The sequence below is a fragment of the Diabrotica virgifera genome, chromosome 7 (assembly GCF_917563875.1).
Source record: "Diabrotica virgifera virgifera chromosome 7, PGI_DIABVI_V3a".
Classification (NCBI taxonomy): domain Eukaryota; kingdom Metazoa; phylum Arthropoda; class Insecta; order Coleoptera; family Chrysomelidae; genus Diabrotica; species Diabrotica virgifera.
In genome coordinates this window covers 171,823,179-171,842,293 of record NC_065449.1, presented here as the reverse complement: position 1 = coordinate 171,842,293, position 19,115 = coordinate 171,823,179, and the positions used below count along the sequence as shown (strand labels likewise).

Here is a 19,115-nt window from a genome sequence, read left to right as displayed (position 1 = left end):
TTCGAAAACTTTTTCAGATAGGTACTTCTTTTATAATATCCTAATAGAAATGCAGACCTGGCTGAAGGGTAGGTAGTGGTAATTTAAAAACCCCTAAATTAAGTAACATGTAAAACATTTAATTACAAAGATATATTATAACATGACTACAGGATAACTTTACGTTGTTTAACTTTGGAGATACATCACAAGGCTGATTATGTGAAAATTTTTTAGATATGCTCACAAATGTCTACCAGCTCTCCTACTATTATTTGAAAGGCGACACCTATTCGTCAATTATAGAAATATTTGTTAAATGACAAGTACGTCAAATTTTGACATTTCTAGAATAAAATTTCCATTTGGAAAAGTTCTAAAAACAGCACATGTTTTCAAGAAGTAAACTATAATAAATTATGGGGTAAATATTCACCTTTGTGTAAAATATTTGTTGGAAATAATTGGTTATTTCTTAAAAATCCAACAGTTTTTTACATTAAAGTTATGAGATTATGATTTTCAAATAATGTTTCATAAGGTTTTTCTCTTTTTAGCATAGAGGATTCTGAAGTGAACAAATTATACATTCGTCTACCAGTTAAAAGACGAGAATTAGACGAATTTGTCATTCGAGACTTGCATCCAAATATAATCAAAGTCTTTCTTCCTAGACAAGTAAGTGAAGGTTATTATAATTTTATAACAAACTTAAACTAGTGTTATTTTTCTACTTCTTTGAAAAGTAAAATAGACTGTTTTCTGTCTACTTTATTCCTCTCAGAAACAGTCCTTTCTTATTAAAATAATGCCTTTGATCAAACAAGAATGTAAACAATTTTGAGCTGAATGATAGACAACTTTGCTTAGCCTTTTTTTATTGGTATTTAGAGTATTAAGAGTTTAGAGTAAGAGTAAATACATATTTAATTTTTCCAGATACATTCACATTCCTGTCCTTGGTCTGCAAGTATACAGTGATGAGCGCGCTCATCCTGCAAAATAGTACAAAAGATGGAAAACGTATTAAGTTATTAGCCGAAAAGAAATGAAACTAATTGAGCTGGGAAATTTAGCGATATTACCCTATAAATGTATTGAATTACACTATAAATGTATTACAGTAGAACCCCGATTATCCGTGCTCCTCGGGACCAGACGTTGGCACCGATAATTGAAAAGCACAGATAATCCGAACATTTATTTCTTATTATAATACATATGTATGTGTACATATGTATTATGTACATGTATTATGTACATGTAATGTATACATATGTACATGTAATGTACAGAACAAATAAATCTTTCATTATGAGTCTCCCTCTCCTCGTATAGAGTTTCCGTCGAGTGATTTACAGTGACGATATTTTGATAAAACCTCTTTCTTTCTTTCTCCCCTTCCTTATAGCCTTTCAGGTGTCGGATTTGGGTTTAATTTAGCTACATATTCACCCATCTCTTCCATTCTTTTCGGTCCTGTGCTATTAGTTTCATTTCTTCTAGCGTTTTCTGTTTGATTTTTCCTGCTTCTACTATTTGCTGTATCCATTTTTTCTTCTTCTTCAATAAAACCTCAAAAATGTAATTTAAGTAATACAAAATCATAGCACGGATAATCTGCAGCCCGGATAATCCGCACACGGATAATCAGGGTTCTACTGTATATTGATTGTTTCCCCTTTAGACGTATCAGAGTGTCACAGTTACAATTTTAGTTGACTTACTCCTCTGATATGTGTAAAGGTGGGAAACAATCAATATAATGTAAATTTATAGGTTAATATTGCTAAATTTCGCAGCTCAACTAGTTTCATTTCTTTTTATCTCACAACTTAATATGTTCTTTATCTTTTGTGCTATTTTGTCCGTTATTAGCGCACTCATCACTGTATATTTGTTGTGTTATACCAACAAAAAATATAGAATCTGAGTGGTCTATATTAGTGATGTAATTTTTTTTAATAACATCCAATGTTTATTGCAATCTGTCTCATCACAAACAATAAGCAATATGCATATTTATTGTAAAATAAAAGAGGGAAGCCGCCCAGTAGCGAGCACCCTGTAAGACATATAAAATTATAATTTTAAAATACAATATAACAGTTACTTGGAACATAATAGATAAAATTTAGTATAGTAGACAGCACTGGCAATAAATATGATTATTAGAAGTCTAAAACAAGAATAAAAATACGAAAAAAGTTTAAAAAATCACTGAAACTAACACTTGATTATTTCACCACACTATGACACTGCACTCTGTTTCTCCAGATGTACTAGAGGTCCAAAGGGTCAGGTCTTTTTAGTTTTCTTTCATGTTGCAATGTTGAGCAGGTCCGTGGCGAGCGGATTTGGATGGCAAGATAGTCTGGTCTTATATGTAGAGTTTACAGCAGATATTGCTTAGCTAACAGTTTGAGTGATGTACCTAATGAATGTAATTTTTTTGAACAGTATACGAATGTGAATATTTTCTACTGACATTCTCAAATTCACGAATAAGTGAATGTGAATATTCAGTTTTTTAATTTGTTTCTATTTTTTTAGTGTTTGCTAAATTTATGATAAGTTATAGTCGGAGAAATGAAAGAGTACCTATGAAAGATCACATCAATCACATTATTTTGTATTTGCTGTCTTTTTCCATAAATAGCAAAACGAGAGAGAGAGAGAGAGAGAGAGAGAGAGAGAGAGAGATTATTAATAATCTGAATAATATGTGATTGATATGATAGTGCATGGGTAATCTTTCATTTTTCCGACTGTAATTGATATTTAGTGTAAATCAATCTGAATCTTAAGCTTTATTGCATAATATCAACTAATAAAATAAAGTAAAGGCAGATAATGTGTTTAGATGAGGATAAGTTACCTTTTCTTAACCCTAGAAAAGCACAGTTCGTTCATCTAACGTAGACTGCACAGTGGGGTCTCGAAAGCCCTAATTGTCTTTTTTAGTAATAAATGTTATTTATTTATTTTTTCTGCGGTATGTTTTACAAAACAATAAACAACAATATGTTATTTTCAAAATATGTTTATTTCAAAAGAAACATTTCTCATTAGATCTGATAAATGTGAAAAAACATAATCTAGTGCTTTTATTACACTTTTTAAACATATGGAGATATGGCCAAAAAAAATTAAACAAAATTCCAGTGAAATAAAACTTGTCTCTTAAAAACCCTTTAAACTAAAATAAAACATAAATTTTGTAACAAGATAACTATTTCTTAAGCTTAGCCAGGCACTTCAACTTTGGTTCTGACACACATAAAATAATTGAGCTTGATTTTGTAAACAGTATGATGTTCTAAACAATTTTTCCCAGTATACTGGCGATATTTCTTTGTGAGGTATTGGGTTCTGTTTGTTCTTCTTCATTATCGTCGTCACTTTGTTCGTTATCAGTGTCAGATTGATGCTGTACAGGAACATAATCATCGTCTTCATCTGATGAGTCTCCAAAATCATCTTCGATGGTCTCAGGTTCATCTTCTTTCGCCCACAGCCTTTCAGCATCCCACTCTAATTCTTTTGTTGTCAGTGGATGCTAATATTTTCTCTTAGAATCTGCCATACTAGCAAATAACAAAAAATCACCTCAAAATTTTAACACCCTTCAACTGCACACTGGGGTCTGAAGTACCCACAGCTCCACTAAAAGCGTCACAGCAAACTATACAACAAAGTCAAGTGGCGCAGCGATTGTCTAACGTAGTCGGCTGTTAACTGAATTTCATCCAAGGTATCGCCAAAATACGCAGACATGTGCAAGTTACATTGAACATTGTCTGGGTTTTCAAGACCCCAGTGTGCTGTTCCAGGGTTAATGAAAAAAGATGAGAAGTGAATAAATTCGGAACATAATATCTGAAAATAATTTTTTTCTGATCATATTTGTAAAACATTAGCACAAATTTCGCGAATTCGAATACAAATATTTGTTATATCACTAGTCTATATTCGTTAGGTATACAATAATATTTACTTTTTCAATAATATGATAAAGTACTGTATTTGTCTTGAATTTAAGGGCAGCTAAAGTCTGAAAATTGAATTTTTTAAGTTTTTTTTTTTGGGTTATACTATACAGTAGAGCATCGATAATGCGAACTAATCGGTACAGGGGTAGTCCAGATTATCAAATTGTTCGGATTATCGAACATATGTTCAATATACATACAAAGCTCATAAACATAGTACATATTATGTACATACGTTTTAGTTACAAGAAATAAAACACCTGCATAATAATAATAAACAAATATACTTATTGTATGTATTTCTGCATAAACAAAACAAAAATCCGCGGTCATATTTTGCCCATATTGTCATATTAAATCCAAAAATTCGGTCCGCGATCATGTTTTTTAATTTTATAATTTTTTGCGTTTCGAATTAAAAATTTTTAATTTTTAAGTTTTTAAACTCGAATTATCGACGCTCTACTGTAATTGAAAATTATTCTCTGAAATCTTCTCTTTCCAACGATAATAATAAATAATACATTACTTTAGTAGAAAATATCCATAGTTACAAAATTATTTGTTTTTTGAACGTCTCCTCTCAACTTTTGACAGTTTTGGTGACAGGTTCTGCTTGAGCACATAAAATCTGCTTATGCAATTTCCTGAATACTAGGTTTTTAACTTTTGATGTTAAATATCTCTGGATCCTTAGATGGTAGAATATCCAAATTTTTACAGTAGTTGTAGATAGATAATATCAGGTTCCTGGTAAAGTGTTATTGAAAAATGTACAAAAACAAGTAAGATAAAAAATAAACGTTTTTGGGTATTTTACTAGTTTAAACTTTACTACTTTAAAGGTACTAGTACAAAGGACACTGCACACATCTTATGGAAAATATAATGTCACTTAAATGAAATAAAATTTAAATGAATATATTGGTCTCTGAGTTTTAATCATTTCGTACCATTGCGCCAACTCTGATTTTTGCTTAATTATGGCGTTAACTGTAATTAAAGTTTATTAATATCGCATTTTTGAAGTTCATAAAACTGTCGTTCATAAATAATATTAGTCTAGTAGGTATTGAAAACAGCCTACTCACCTTTAGCTTAAGCCTGTTAGTGGCAGTATACTTAACTGACCAAATTATACCTACTTTATTATCAATAATAATAGGATAAGATAAGAGTGAGCCTGTGCCTTAATCCCTCAGCAAGATTTATGGAGTAAGCGAATTACAAAATCTTTTTTCTCTCTTTGACAGACGTACATTCCCATTTAATTTTAGATTTATTTTTATCAATTTACGCTCTTATTATTAAAAATACAGAGTTGGCGCAATAATATGAAATTAGTGTAATTTCAAGAAAATATATTCATGTAAATTTTATTTCATTTGAGTGACATCAGGAAAGATGTTAAAAAACTTATTAAAAAATGTTATAGAGAATATATTCAAAATATTGAAGGTAATATAAATAATAGTCCTAAAGAGTTTTGGCAATACCTAAAAGGGAAAAGATCAAATTCAACACTTGCATATAAATATAAACATGAAGATGAATGTTAACTGAAAGTGATATAGCAAATGCGTTTGCACATTATTTTGAATCTATACATTCTAACACTAATTTAATAATAACAGACTCCTACAAGAAATATGGACTTGAACAATTATGTGTTGATTGTATAACTCTAGAAGAAATCAATATTGCAATTAAGTCTTTAAAAAGTAGTGCAGCTATAGGTGTGGATGGGATTCCTTCTTATCTGTTTAAGGCGTATTCAGAAGTTGTTACATCCCCTACAAATGATATTTAATAAATGTTTAGAGACAAGCACGTTTCCGGATGCGATTAAGGCAGGTAGAATAACTCCTATCCACAAATCTGGAAATACGAGTTTAATATCAAATCATCGTCCTATAACAGTATTGCCTTCTCTTGCAAAAATTTTAAAAAAATATGTACAATGGACTGTATACTCATGTTTCAAAAACTTTAATGGAAGAACAACATGGTTTCATAAACAAAAAATCAACTCAAACAAATCTGTGCATTTTCAGTCACTATATTGCTTCATCCATAAATAATTCTCAAGTTGATGTTATCTTTACTGATTTAGCAAAAGCCTTTGATAGAGTAAATCATTCAGTACTATTAAAAAAACTGAGGTCATATGCACTTTCTGACAAGCTTATAAAATTTTTTGAATCTTACCTTACCAACCGTACTAATGTAGTCAAATTTGCGAACTGCTACTCGGACAGTTTTATAACCAGGCCAGGTGTACCGCAAGGTTCCATCCTTGGGCTTTTACTTTTTGTTATGTTCATAAATGACATCACCGATTATATAAAATTTGCCAAGTTTCTTCTATTTGCAGACGTTTTAAAATTATTTCTTACAATAAAAAACGCACATGACTGTATTAATTTACAACAAGATATTCGAGGTATATCCACATTCTGTAAAAATAATGATTTGAACTTAAATGAGTCAAAATGTAAACTATTGACTTTTTCTAGAACGCGAGAAATCATAAGAACAGATTATTTTATTAACGAAATAAAACTTGAAAGATTCAACTAGCGACCGGGTTAATAGGCTATTGAGTATGCTCAAAATAAGAGAGCTAAAAGGAACTACAACGTTCACGGGATTTTATTGTCTCATATGATCAATGGATCTCTAAGTTTGAGAAAACCGCGGAGTGCTTCCATTTAAATGGGTGCGTTTTTGAGAAAGGGGGAATTAGTCCCTAGGCACAGGGTGAATTAGTGTGAGTTATATGCACTTTTGGTACAAACACGTCTACAGGAAAATTGTTCCAGGTCAAATTTACTATCGAAATACGTATCACATTTTAAAGTCAAAAATATTTTTCTTTTACAAAAATATATTCAAAAGAAAAGCAAGAAAAAACACTAAAGAAAGTAATTTTGTTTTTACCCCATAACTTTTTTCCACATGGATATAGGTACCTATAGGTATTGCTTTAGCGAAAAATAACTTCCATTCTTCCTCTTTAAAATGAAGTTTGGTAAAAGTTTCTAGGATTTACAGTTTCCGAAATAGGATTTTTCAAATTTCGCCGCTCACAGCATTTTTGTGCCATTATCCCCATTATTTCGCAAACATTGTTCTGTAACTTTTTTCTACGCATTTCTAGGTATATGCAATGGTACATTTAGTATAAAGGGAAGTCAATTAGCTTTAAAATGGTCTACTGTATTAGGTTGTACGGCTATTTTTAAGCAAGTTATGCTTTTTCAAGGTTTTATGCTTTTAATGATTTTTGATATTTTTAATGATTATTTTTTAAATTAATCAGTATGACTTTTTTCTTGTACATTTAGGTACATATACATTACGGAATAAAAAAAAGCTGATTTTGTTTACTTTAAAATGGTGTATTACAAAAAATTCTAGGATTATTTTTGAACAAGATATCTGTAGGATATCCAAGGGTGTCCGTAATTTGAGAAAATTTTTAAACTTTGGTTTTTTTTCAATTAGAAGAATATTATTGCATATTATAACATAGTTTTTAATTCCAAATAACTTTTCTTAAGGCCGGCCGTTGTATGAAAGAGAGGTCCCCAAATGCCGGCGCAACAGAGAGAAAAGATTCTTTCCCGAGAGATGCTGCCTCTATCGGAGAAATAACGCAATAGATATCTAAGCGAGGCCGCAAACGGCAGAATTTTTAGTAAGTCGATAGTTTAGTTAAGTACAGAGAGTATGCAGGTGCGGCCTCGCTAAGATGACTCGAAATCGTTTTATATATCAGGTGCGAACTTTTAATTTTTTAGTAGGCGGTTTAAGGACGGGGTCTCGCTGAAAATTTTACTTGGATAAATACTGTGCTCGTATCTCGTGGTAAAATCTAAACCAAAAGTATTGGAGAAATCTATTTTAGTCCATGTGGTGAGACCGCTCCCGTCTGGGAAAATTTCTGATTCGGTTTCTTTGTGGATTCCTATTCAAACATGTCCCCTCTAAACAAATCTGAAGGGTGCCGGGCGGAATTTTTGGGCAGAAACTGTTTAAACAATTTTTATAAACAAATAGAAAAGATCACGTTTTTTTGCCCCGGAACATATATTTTTAAGTTTAGTGGGTCATTCTAAACAAGAAAGGTATCTTTTAATTTTTTTCAAAAATTGATAGTTTTCGAGTTATAGGCGATTTAAAATCTGAAAAGTGCGAAAATGCTCATTTACGAGGCCTAAAAACTCATATTTAAATTAGAACTTTTGAGGTTGCCAGATTCTTAGATTGAAGTTTAAACATTCAGCTTGAAGATTCTAAAGAGTGATTGTGTCTAACCCTAATTTAAACCGTCGTGTTTTAATTGTTAAATATACATGTCCATCCGATTTTTTTGTCGGTGCGGCGCGCTCTATTTCAAAAATCTCCAGTTTTCCTCCAAAAAATATTTTTTCTAGATTTTTTGGGACATTTTAAATAAAATAAGTTTCTTGACATTTTTCTCAAAAGTTAACAGTTTTAAAGTTATAAGCGATTTAAAATCCAAAAATGCGTTTTGGCATTTTTCGGATTTAAATCGCTTATAACTTTAAAACCATTAACTTTGGAGAAAAATGTCAAGAAACTTATTTTATTTAGAATATCACAAAAAATCTAGAAAAAATATTATTTGGAGGAAACTAGAAGATTTTTGAAATAGAGCTCGCCGTACCGGCAAAAAAATCGGATAAACATGCATATAACAACTAAAAAAAAAACGGTATAAATTAAGGTTAGACGCGATCACTCATATGTGGACCATATATAACAATTTGGTGTTGCAGGAAAACTTTTACTTCGGATGTCTGGGTTAGGCCTTTTTTGGACCAATTATAACATACTACCTCCGTAACTTTGGAACCGTTCATTTTAGAAGGGTTATGCATAGGACCTTTTTTGTTTCAAATTTAATGTAGAACAATTTTGTATAGAAGGTTGTTCATGCTAAATCGCATAGTTTTAGAAATATTGACGAAAAACGTAAAAAACTACGAATTTACCGATTTCTCCCCCCTCTCCCCCCCAAACCCGACGCTCAAAATGGTGTGACTTTTTTCTGAACATTATGTGGACCATATAGAACAATTTGGTGTTGGAGGATAACTTTCACTTTGGATGTCTGGGTATGGGTCTAACTATACCATACTATATTCCCTAAAATAAAATGTTTCATCATAACGGCTGACCTGAGTAAAAATCACTTATTTATAAGTTAAATTTGAATTATAGGCTTGGATCTCGCGTACAAAAAAGAAGTTGATTAATAACAAGCTGAAAATTTTTAACTTAACTGTGTCTAGTCGGACAAACTTTGATGTACGGGAACACTGAAACAGGCGAAGCTTTAATTGTGGAACAGGTTAAAAATTTGGAACATCAGACTACGAAAACGTTCCATGTATTTTGTCTGACAGAACTTTGATTTGTTACGATTTCATTAAACTCTTATGCAAAAATCAGACTGGTATTATCACCAACTGGGCATTTTAATAAGTTTAACACGAAGAACATGTCAAATGGCAGGAATTATATTTTTGATAAATAGCAATATGATTTTTGCATGAGAGTTTAATGAAACAGTAACAAATCAATTGGAAGTTCTGTTCGAAAAAATACATGGAGCGTTTTCGTAATCTGACGTTCCAAATTTTTAAACTGTTCTACAATTAAAACTTCTCCTATTCTTCTCCTGAAAAAACTTCTCCTGAAAACTTAGTGAAAACAGAGAAAATTTAGTGAATTGCAAATATTTAATTCAAAAGAAACTTTTTATTTATTCTAAGGGACTGTCGGCCCTCGGCAATAACGTTTTCTTTCATTCTGCGTTTAATTTTTTTAAAAATACTTATTAGTTTTCTCAGTATTCGAAAAAAATGAACACATTTAAAACACAGGAAAATTTTGAGAGGCGACATTTTGCGTCTTTCCCCTTAAATTTTTTTGCAACATGAATGAAGCACCCTGTGTATTAAATTAAAAATATACATTCAAGTAAATAAACAATAATATTTTGTTATATCAAAGTTTTCAAACAAATTTTATATAGGGTGTCTGCATAACTAGCAACCATATGGTTTCATATTAATTTTATTAATTATTAATTTTAATTATTATTAATACATTATTAATTTTACGGGAAAAGGTAATACCCAAGTTAAATACATAATCATAATTCATAGAGTATGTGTTTACTTAAGGGTAATTATCATTAGAGTAAAAGATTCACTTTATAGGAATAAAACTGCTAAGTTGCGTTATGGGTACTAATTTATGTTTCTAGTCGTCAAGGAGTGTGATTTGATGTTTGATTTTCATATGGCAAGCGTAATTCAATCTATCTACATACTTCAAAGAAAAAAATTAGGAAGGGACAATAAAATGTAATATATTTTAGACGGAGTACGTTCAACATTTCAGGACGGGAATAATAATCATTTTTTCAGTAATAACACAATATTTGATTTTTGAGATTTCTCTAGCTGTTCATGAAATAAATAAAATTGTATATAAAAATGATTATCTCATTTAAAATAAATATTTCTTATTTACCAATCCTTCGGTTTGGCGCCCCATTGGGGTTACGCACGCGTGCACCGCACGCGTTGCACGCCCGGTTACGGGGCCCTGATATTATTCCAAGTACGCAATAATGAACCACTCGCATCCCTCAAAACGGTATTACTCTCTATACAGTACCGAAATTTCCAAAGGAAAGTTTCAAACGGGCCATACCGCTCCTGAATTTTGCACATGTATATAATATTTTTCGTAGCGCCATCTTATACATAATGGCTACATTAACAGAGCTTAGATTCTTACAGATTCCTATACTGTATTCGTATTATATGTCGAATATTTACGTTTCACATGCCAATTTCTATTAATTTCAGAAATTTATTTTAAAAGTACACCACACAAAAAGTACTTTATTAATTCACATTTTTTTAACGTTATATCCTTCCATTACTTCTACTGTAGTGCTAAACGGAATTTTATCATGAAATTCATTTAAATACTTAAGTAATTTAGATATAAACGCTCTTATATTTATTGAGAAAAAAGCAAAACTTTCACATTTTTTTATAAACAATACACAACAGGTAGGATAACAAAAATATGGCTGGAACTAGCGACATATATTGTTAGTAGGTTAAGCATTTTTCGGTATACATATATGCTCTAGATTATGAGTGGTGTACTTTATAAAGGTGATGGGATCGGCTATACTTATAACATTACCAATGGCCGGCCTTAATAACGCTTTTCGATATTGTGAAATATAAAGGTACTTCTCTTGAGCGAAATTCATATTTTTTAACATACCCTGTACACTATTTATAAAATTTTATATCTGATGATTGTATCTTAGGTTTTAGACTATGCAGAGCATTTTATAAAGAACAATTATTTTTCGTAAAGTTAATAATAAAAAAGTTGTCCATATGGTTCCAACGTAGTGGGACTTATTACATGTGTATATGTCACATTTTGAAACAGCATATCTTGTTTAAAAATAGCCCTAGAATTTTTTACAATACAGTATTTTAAAGTAAAGAAAATAAGCTTTCTTTTTTATTTGACAGTGTATATGTTACAGTTCAAGTTGATTATCCAGTTGGAGTTGACTCCAACTAGTTGGAGTCAACTCTAACGGCTGGTTTCAGTAAAAGTTGATTATAAATATAAAATGAAGATTTATATTCAACATTTACTAGTAAAAGTAGACTCCAACTAGGAAAAGTATACTCTTCCCAATGCCATTTAGTAAAAGTTGATTCTGATTCACACAAACAGCCGATTCTAGAAATTAAATGTTACTGAATATGTTCAAATTAGGCTAGCCTGTATCGTCGCCCCCGTTAGGTAAATTACTCCGATTCGAATTTTTTGCACAAACTTACCCAAAAAGAAGTCCTTATAACAAATACTGGGTGCCAGGCAGTACCTTGATCGATAAATTGTTTAAACAATTTTTTTTAGACAAATTCACAAAAATAATTTTTTCACTTCGAACAATTTTTTTAGATCATTTGGGTTATTCTGACCAAAAATAGTTATTTTCCTAACAAGTGCAGAAAGTCATACTTTTCCGTACGCGACTGCAGTTTGCCGAACGACGCGAAGCGGGAGTTCGGCAAGCAGTCGAGTGCGGAAAAGAGACTTTCTGCAAGCGTTAGGAACAATATTTTTTCTACGAGTCTTTAAAAAATGACCAAATCCTAATCAATTAATTTAATTAATATGAAAATACATACACAAATTAATTCTTTGGCAAGGTTGTTAAAACCAAACTTTCAGCATAATTGGTTAGCATGACGACGATCTTGGTTTCCATGACGACGATTCAAAACCACTGTTATTGTCTACTGATTTGACTTTCGAATATTATGTCAAAATTATTTTATTTCATCGAATTCTCGCGTTAATTTCATTAAAACATGAACACAATAAGATATATTTGAAATAAATTAGTAAATAATATCTAAATATTAGTTTATTGTATGTATTATAATTACTTTAAAGCCATATTAACATATCTAAATTAACACGCGTGCGGAAACGTAAAACGCATGCGAAAAAGAAAAACGCGTTCGCGAAAGTAGACATTTTTGCACGCTCGTAGAAAAAAGGTATTTTGTGATTTTTCTCTAAAATTGATTGTTGTCGAGTTATACGCGATTTAAAATTTGAAAAATGCGAAAATAGCAATTTTCAAGGCTTAATAACTCGGTTAAAATCCATTATTATGAAAGTCAGAAAGTGACCAAATTAAAGTTTATAGCCCCCTCTACAAGATCCAGCAGAAATTTTTGTCACTATTTTATTACTAAGCTTTATCTTTAATTATTAACAATGAGCGCTAAGTGCGTATTAGGCGGCCGTCAATGGTGAGTGCTAAAGAGATGCACCATTCCAGCCGTCCAATGGTGAATCTCACTCGCACTCACATTGACGGCCGCCTCAATACACGGTTAGCGCTCATTGTTGATAATTAAAAAAAAATAATATCTTTTTAATGAAATAATGACAAAAATTTCTTCAGGATCTTAAAAAGGTAGCTTTAATCTTTGATTTTTTTTAGTTTCTGACTTTCATAATATATAATATCGTATGGCATTTTTGCCTTTCGGACAGTTCCGGCGCCAATTACATCTTTAACCCTGTTTCAAGTAACTAGTGTCGATGTACACTAGCCCAGGTGGACCGACGGCTTAACGTGCTCTCCGAAGCACGGTGAGACGGCTCGTGTCATTATTGGAAATGAAAATGGTTTGCCTTTAACAGGGCTCGAACTCACGTGCACTGGCGTATGAGGCCAGCGATTATGCCGTTACTCCACGGCCGCTCGCTCGACTTTAACGCTAATGACTGCTCGTGTCATTATTGGAAATGAAAATGGTTTGTCTTTAACAGGGCTCGAACTCACGTGCACTGGCGTATGAGGCCAGCGATTATGCCGTTACTCCACGGCCGCTCGCTCGACTTTCACAATAATTATCTTTAACCGAGTTATTAAACCTTGAAAATGGTTATTTTGGCGTTTTTCAAATTTTAAGTCGCTAATAACTCGACAACAGTCAATTTTAGAGAAAAAAAAGCCCAAAGGATCTAAAAAAAATTTGTACGAAGTGAAAAAATTTATTTTTGCGAATTTGTTAAAATAATTGTTTATCGCCAAACGTCACTAAAATCATTCATTATTGTACTCATTTGCCCTCATTTTCGGCAGTAAAGTAACACTTTGTTTTATTGAAAGAAGAATGTTACTTTACCTGCCGCGATAATTAATCAAATTAACCGAGATTGAATGTAAGTGGTCAATGGCAGCAATCGATTATTTATTTGAGTGAAATTAAAATTTATTTACTTTAATTATTAAAATATTGTACAAAATTTATCTTATTATTAATAAAATTTATGTCAAAAAGTAAAATTCTGTCGTGTTTCGCAATTATATTCATACAAAATAAATCAAAACTTTACAGATTTAGTAATTAGGTAGCGTTTCCCAACCGGTGGGTCGCGGGCAGATTTCAGGTGTGTCGCGGCGTGGCTCTTACAGTAGCCGAGTGACGTACAGAGTACAGAATAGCCTATCATCATGGGTGAGAGATGGGTCGCGAATATGAAAAAACATCAGAAGGTGGGTCGCCAGACATAAAAGGTTGGGAACCACTGAGGTAGGTATACAATATTGATAACTATCGATTAAACATCAAAACCGGCCATCATGCAAAAGTCATCTGTCATTACTGTCATTCGAATTTTTTATTTCGTCTAAAATTAAAAAAAATTCCTCAAAGTTGTAAGTAAGTGTTAATGTTTTTTATGATTGACGATACAATTTTGTACGCACCACCTCAATACTCTTTATCGAACGCGTCTGTTCCTCTGCTCGTAATATCAGACTCGTTCGATAAAGAGTCACTTTACTGACTGACTTTACTGAAATTGGTTAAACAATTTTTCGACCGCGGTACCGCGTGACACCCTGTGTATTTGTTATGGATTGTTATACGGATGTATTTGTTTGAGTAAGTTTGTGCAAAAAAATCGAATCAGAATAATTTACCTAACGGGGGCGACGTTACAGACTATACTAATAAGTAGTTGAAACGGTCAAAACAAAGAAACGTACACTCATCAAAAATGCACTTGAGATTCTCGTATAATCAACATTTACTGAATCGATCCAGGAAGAGTCAACTCCAACTAGTAAAAGTTGATTTAAATTTTTAAAATCAACTTTTACTGCTCGTTTCAGTTGGAGTTGACTCCAACTAGTTGGAGTCAACTCTAACTGAGAATCAACTTAAACTGTAACATATATACCTAAATATACAATAAAAAAGTTATAATGAGAAATTTAAAAATAATCATAAAATATATCAAAAATCATTAAAAGTATAAAATTTTGAACAACCATATCTTGCTTAAAAATAGTCATACAATAGATGACTTTAAAGGTAATTAACTCTTCCTACTAAATGTAGAAAAAAGATGCAGAAAAATGTTTGAAAAGTAACAAGGAGAATGGGCCTAAATCGCTGTGAGTGGCAAAATTTGAAAAATCATATTTTGGAAATTATAAATTATAGAGACTTCTACCAAACGTCATTTTAAAAAGGAAGGATGGCAGTTTTTTTGTGTGAAACAATGCCTATACTTATATCCCCGTAGAAAAAAAGTTATGGGGCAAAAAACAAAATTGCTATCTTTCATGTTTTTTTCTTGCTGTTCTTTTGAATATATTTTTGACTTTCAAATGTGATGTTTTGATAGTAAATTTAACCTGGAACAATATTTTCCTGTAGACATATTTATACCAAATGTCCATTGAACTCGCCCTAATTCGCTCTGTGCCTAGGGACTAATTCACCCCTTTCTCAAAAACGCACCCCTTTAAATGGTAGCACTCTCCGGTTTTTTCATATATTGATTATATATTTCATATATATTTCGGTCCATTGATTATATGAAACAATAAAACCCCGTTAACGTTGTAGTTCCTTTCTAGAATACATAATCAATAGCCTATAATGGGAATTCTGGTTACTACAACACCAGCAGTTTCATTGTCCAGTATCTCTTGCATAATAACTTCTGTGTAAAAGTTAAATAGCAATGGAGAGAGAATGTGTTAGTAGTAATCATTTGTGGAGATCATTGTTCTGACATATCGACGGTTAAACTGCAAAACCTCGTAAGTCAGTTTTATGTAACTTTAGAGGAGAGACGAAAAACATTTTGGCTTCTTTATGTAAGATTCAATTGATTCATTTTGTGTGTGTAGGATTCTTTTTATGTAACGATTCCATTACCATTAAGTAAAATTCAGTAATATTGTTTCTTTTTGTCAAAGAGCGACTTACGAGGTTTTGTTACTTAAAATCTTAAGCTGTCATTAAACTTACGAGGTTTTGTCTCATAAAAATGCAACTTACGAGGTTTTGTAACTTAAAATCTTACTTATGAGGATTTTGTAGATGTCGCTAGTACCATTAAATTTAAATATTGACTTACAAGCTTTCGTAGTTTAAAAGATATGTAAAAGTATAAACCAACAAAGTATAAAAGTAATAATGGACCAAAAATCGACTTACGACGTTTTGATTTTCAATTTTTAGTTTTATCATGTAAAATTATTGTTTTATCATCTAATGATCGAGATCGTGAAATATTGATGTTATTTACTTTTAGAAATCTGCAAATTGGTGTATAGTTCACTTTGAGAATAGTGAAAAATTAAAGGAAGCATTACCCATTTTAAAGGAGAAAAAGATACAGAACAAACTCATCAAAATCAAAAGTTGCAAGCAGAGTAACAAACAAAAGAAAGAAAAGAAGCCAGCAGAATACTCCACAAATTCTTTAGAGAGCTTGTTGAATCAAAAGTAAGGAAAACATGCCTCCCCAATTTTTAGGCAATCCTTTTGACCAGGGAGACCTGGGACCTGATGATGACTTTGATGTAGATGATGACTGGATTTCATTTAATAATGAAGCGGTGAGTTAACACTTTTATACAATGCTTTATCTGAAAGCCTCAACATATCAACTTGTTAATCTTTAATCCAAAACACCAATATAACTACTTCAAATTTTAAAAATTGTTGTTAGTTCTATGGATCTTTACTACGTGCTTCCAATTAAGTTTAGACCAGGGCGCATCTGTAAAAATATTAGTACATTTGGACGTTAAGAGGTGACTCAAATTTTTTTGCAGAAATTGCTTGAAAATAACTCAAATAATAATATTTGAGTTATCCTCCCTCTCAAAAAGGTCCGGAACATTGTTTAAATTGTTTAAATAATCAAAATGTCAAAAAATGAAGGAGAAATTCGATTTTTTTCTTCGTTTTTGATTATAACTTTAAAAGTATTCTTTTCCGAGAAAACATGTACTAACATAAAAGTTGCGTAATTAAATTTCCTACAATATAAAATTAGTTAAAATTTTAAAAAATAGTCACCCTTGTTGCAAAATAGCAATAATTGCGAAAAAACCATACGAAAACAAGTATTGGCATTTTACGTTTTTCAACCATTTATGCTACACTTAGGACCTTCATATTTGACTCAGAAAAACTTTGATACTGTAAAACAATACTGTAAATTTCATTAAGATCGGTTTAATGGATTTTGCAAAATAAATTTTGCAATCCAAAAATTCATTTTTTCAAAATGTTACAGGACTGAAAATTAAGCAGATAGCAAGTTGAATTTTTTTGCTTATAGAAGTGTACTGTACCTTTTATTTGCAAAACTAAAATCGATTAACTACCAAGGCGTCAGGAATTTTTTTAAATAAACATTAATTATTGGTGCTACGCGCAGGACAGCGGGTAGTTTGCTCAGATTGGGCATTCCAATGACCTTTGATAATGATTGATACATTTTAATTTTTATTACATTTCGATATAAATAAATAAATTTGTTTATTGCAAAATAAAAACACATAATCTATCCTTTGAAATAACACTTTTTTTAGCAAAAACTTTTTTGTTCATATATTTTAACTTAGAGAATAAAAGTTTATTATTTTTAAACATATGTAATTGTTTAAACAATAGGTTTGTTCTAGCATCAGTTTCAAACGGTTTGAAACCATAGCGAATAGTCGACCAGTGTGAGTAGATGGGATAGCACTGGTGACTGTATTATATTCTCTCACTGACCAACTGTTTGCTGACGGGTTCTGACTAGTTTGACTGTTTGCTGAAACAAACCTAATATTTCACAAACAATAATAAAATTAGTTTGATTTTTGTGGAATTAAAATATTAAAATACAACAAAATATAGAGTAAGAAAATAATATATTAAATAAAGATTGGAAGAAATTTTGGTGGAAATCAACTTGTATGAATCGAACACCGCTGTCCTGTGCGTAGCACCAAAAATTAATGTTTATTTAAAAAATTTCCTGACGCCGCGGTAATTAATCGATTTTAATTTTGCAAATTGCAAATGAAAGTTACAGTACACTTCTATAAGAAAAAAAATTCAACTTGCTATCAGCTTTATTTTCAGTCCTGCAACATTTAAAAAAAATGAATTTTTTTTGCGAAAGCTGCATTGCAAAATTTATTTTGCAAAATTTATTAAACCGATCTTAATGAAATTTACAGTATTGTTTTACTATATCATAAAGTTTTTCTGGGTAAAATATGAAGGTCCTAGGTGTAGCATAAATGGTTGAAAAACGTAAAATGCGAATACTTGTTTTTGTATGGTTTTTTTTTCGCAATTCTTGCTATTTTGCAACAAGGGTGACTATTTTTTAAATTTTTAGTCAAGTCTATATTGTAGGAAATTTAATTACGCAACTTTTATGTCAGTCCAACTTTTCTCAGAAATGAATAGGTTTAAAGTTATAATCAAAAAAACCAATAAAAAAAATCGAATGTTTCCTTCATATTTTGACATTTTGATTATTTAAACAATGTTCCGGACCATTTTGAGTGGGAGGATAACTCAAATATTATTATTTTGAGTTATTTTCAAGCAATTTGTGCAAAAAAATTTGAGTCACCTCTCAACGTCCATCTCAAAACAGATGCGCCCTGGACTATTAACCAATCTCTATATGAGATAGTAGTCGGGGCTAATATACACTGACTGACACGAAAAACGGCACACCATAAAATGGGCCATTTTTGATGTCTCGAATTTCCTAAACGTGTTGTCCGATTTAAGTGATTTTTAATATGTTATATAATAGTTATATGTTAATATATATGTTATTTAATATGTTATAGTTCTTTAACAGTATCGCTGTAATAATATTGTTGCTAAACTGTATTCATTTTACAGATTCCCAACTGTAAACATACGCACATGGAAGCTAAACAGGGTCGTACTGAACTGAGGTGTATCATATATTTTACCGTGAGTGAATGGACTATTATGAAACTGCAGTCTGTATATTTTTCATGACCAGAAAAGGAAATAAAACTTTTTGAAACATCAATAAATTAAAAGTTTGGGTTTTCTTACCTTTATAAAAGTGATTACCACAAGCTATTTTTACTTTTGAACAATAAATACTTTGTTTATGTATATTAAAAGGTCATTAAACAGACTGCACACTATAAAACTTATAAAAAAAAACTATAAAACA

At 31.2% G+C, this 19,115-nt stretch overlaps 1 protein-coding gene across 2 annotated transcripts in view; it reads left to right on the top strand.

The window, feature by feature from the left end:
• The first annotated feature begins 301 nt into the window (after positions 1-301).
• The window catches only part of LOC114329414 (uncharacterized G-patch domain protein DDB_G0278987), a 55,503-nt gene continuing 36,689 nt past the window's right edge, over positions 302-19,115 (top strand). For both annotated transcript variants that reach the window (XM_028278505.2, XM_028278504.2), the window contains exons 1-3: positions 302-403; positions 537-657; positions 16,194-16,500. In XM_028278505.2, the coding sequence (XP_028134306.1) occupies positions 16,399-16,500 (102 nt within the window). In that variant the 5' untranslated portion in view covers positions 302-403; positions 537-657; positions 16,194-16,398. The remainder of the gene's footprint in view (positions 404-536; positions 658-16,193; positions 16,501-19,115) is intronic.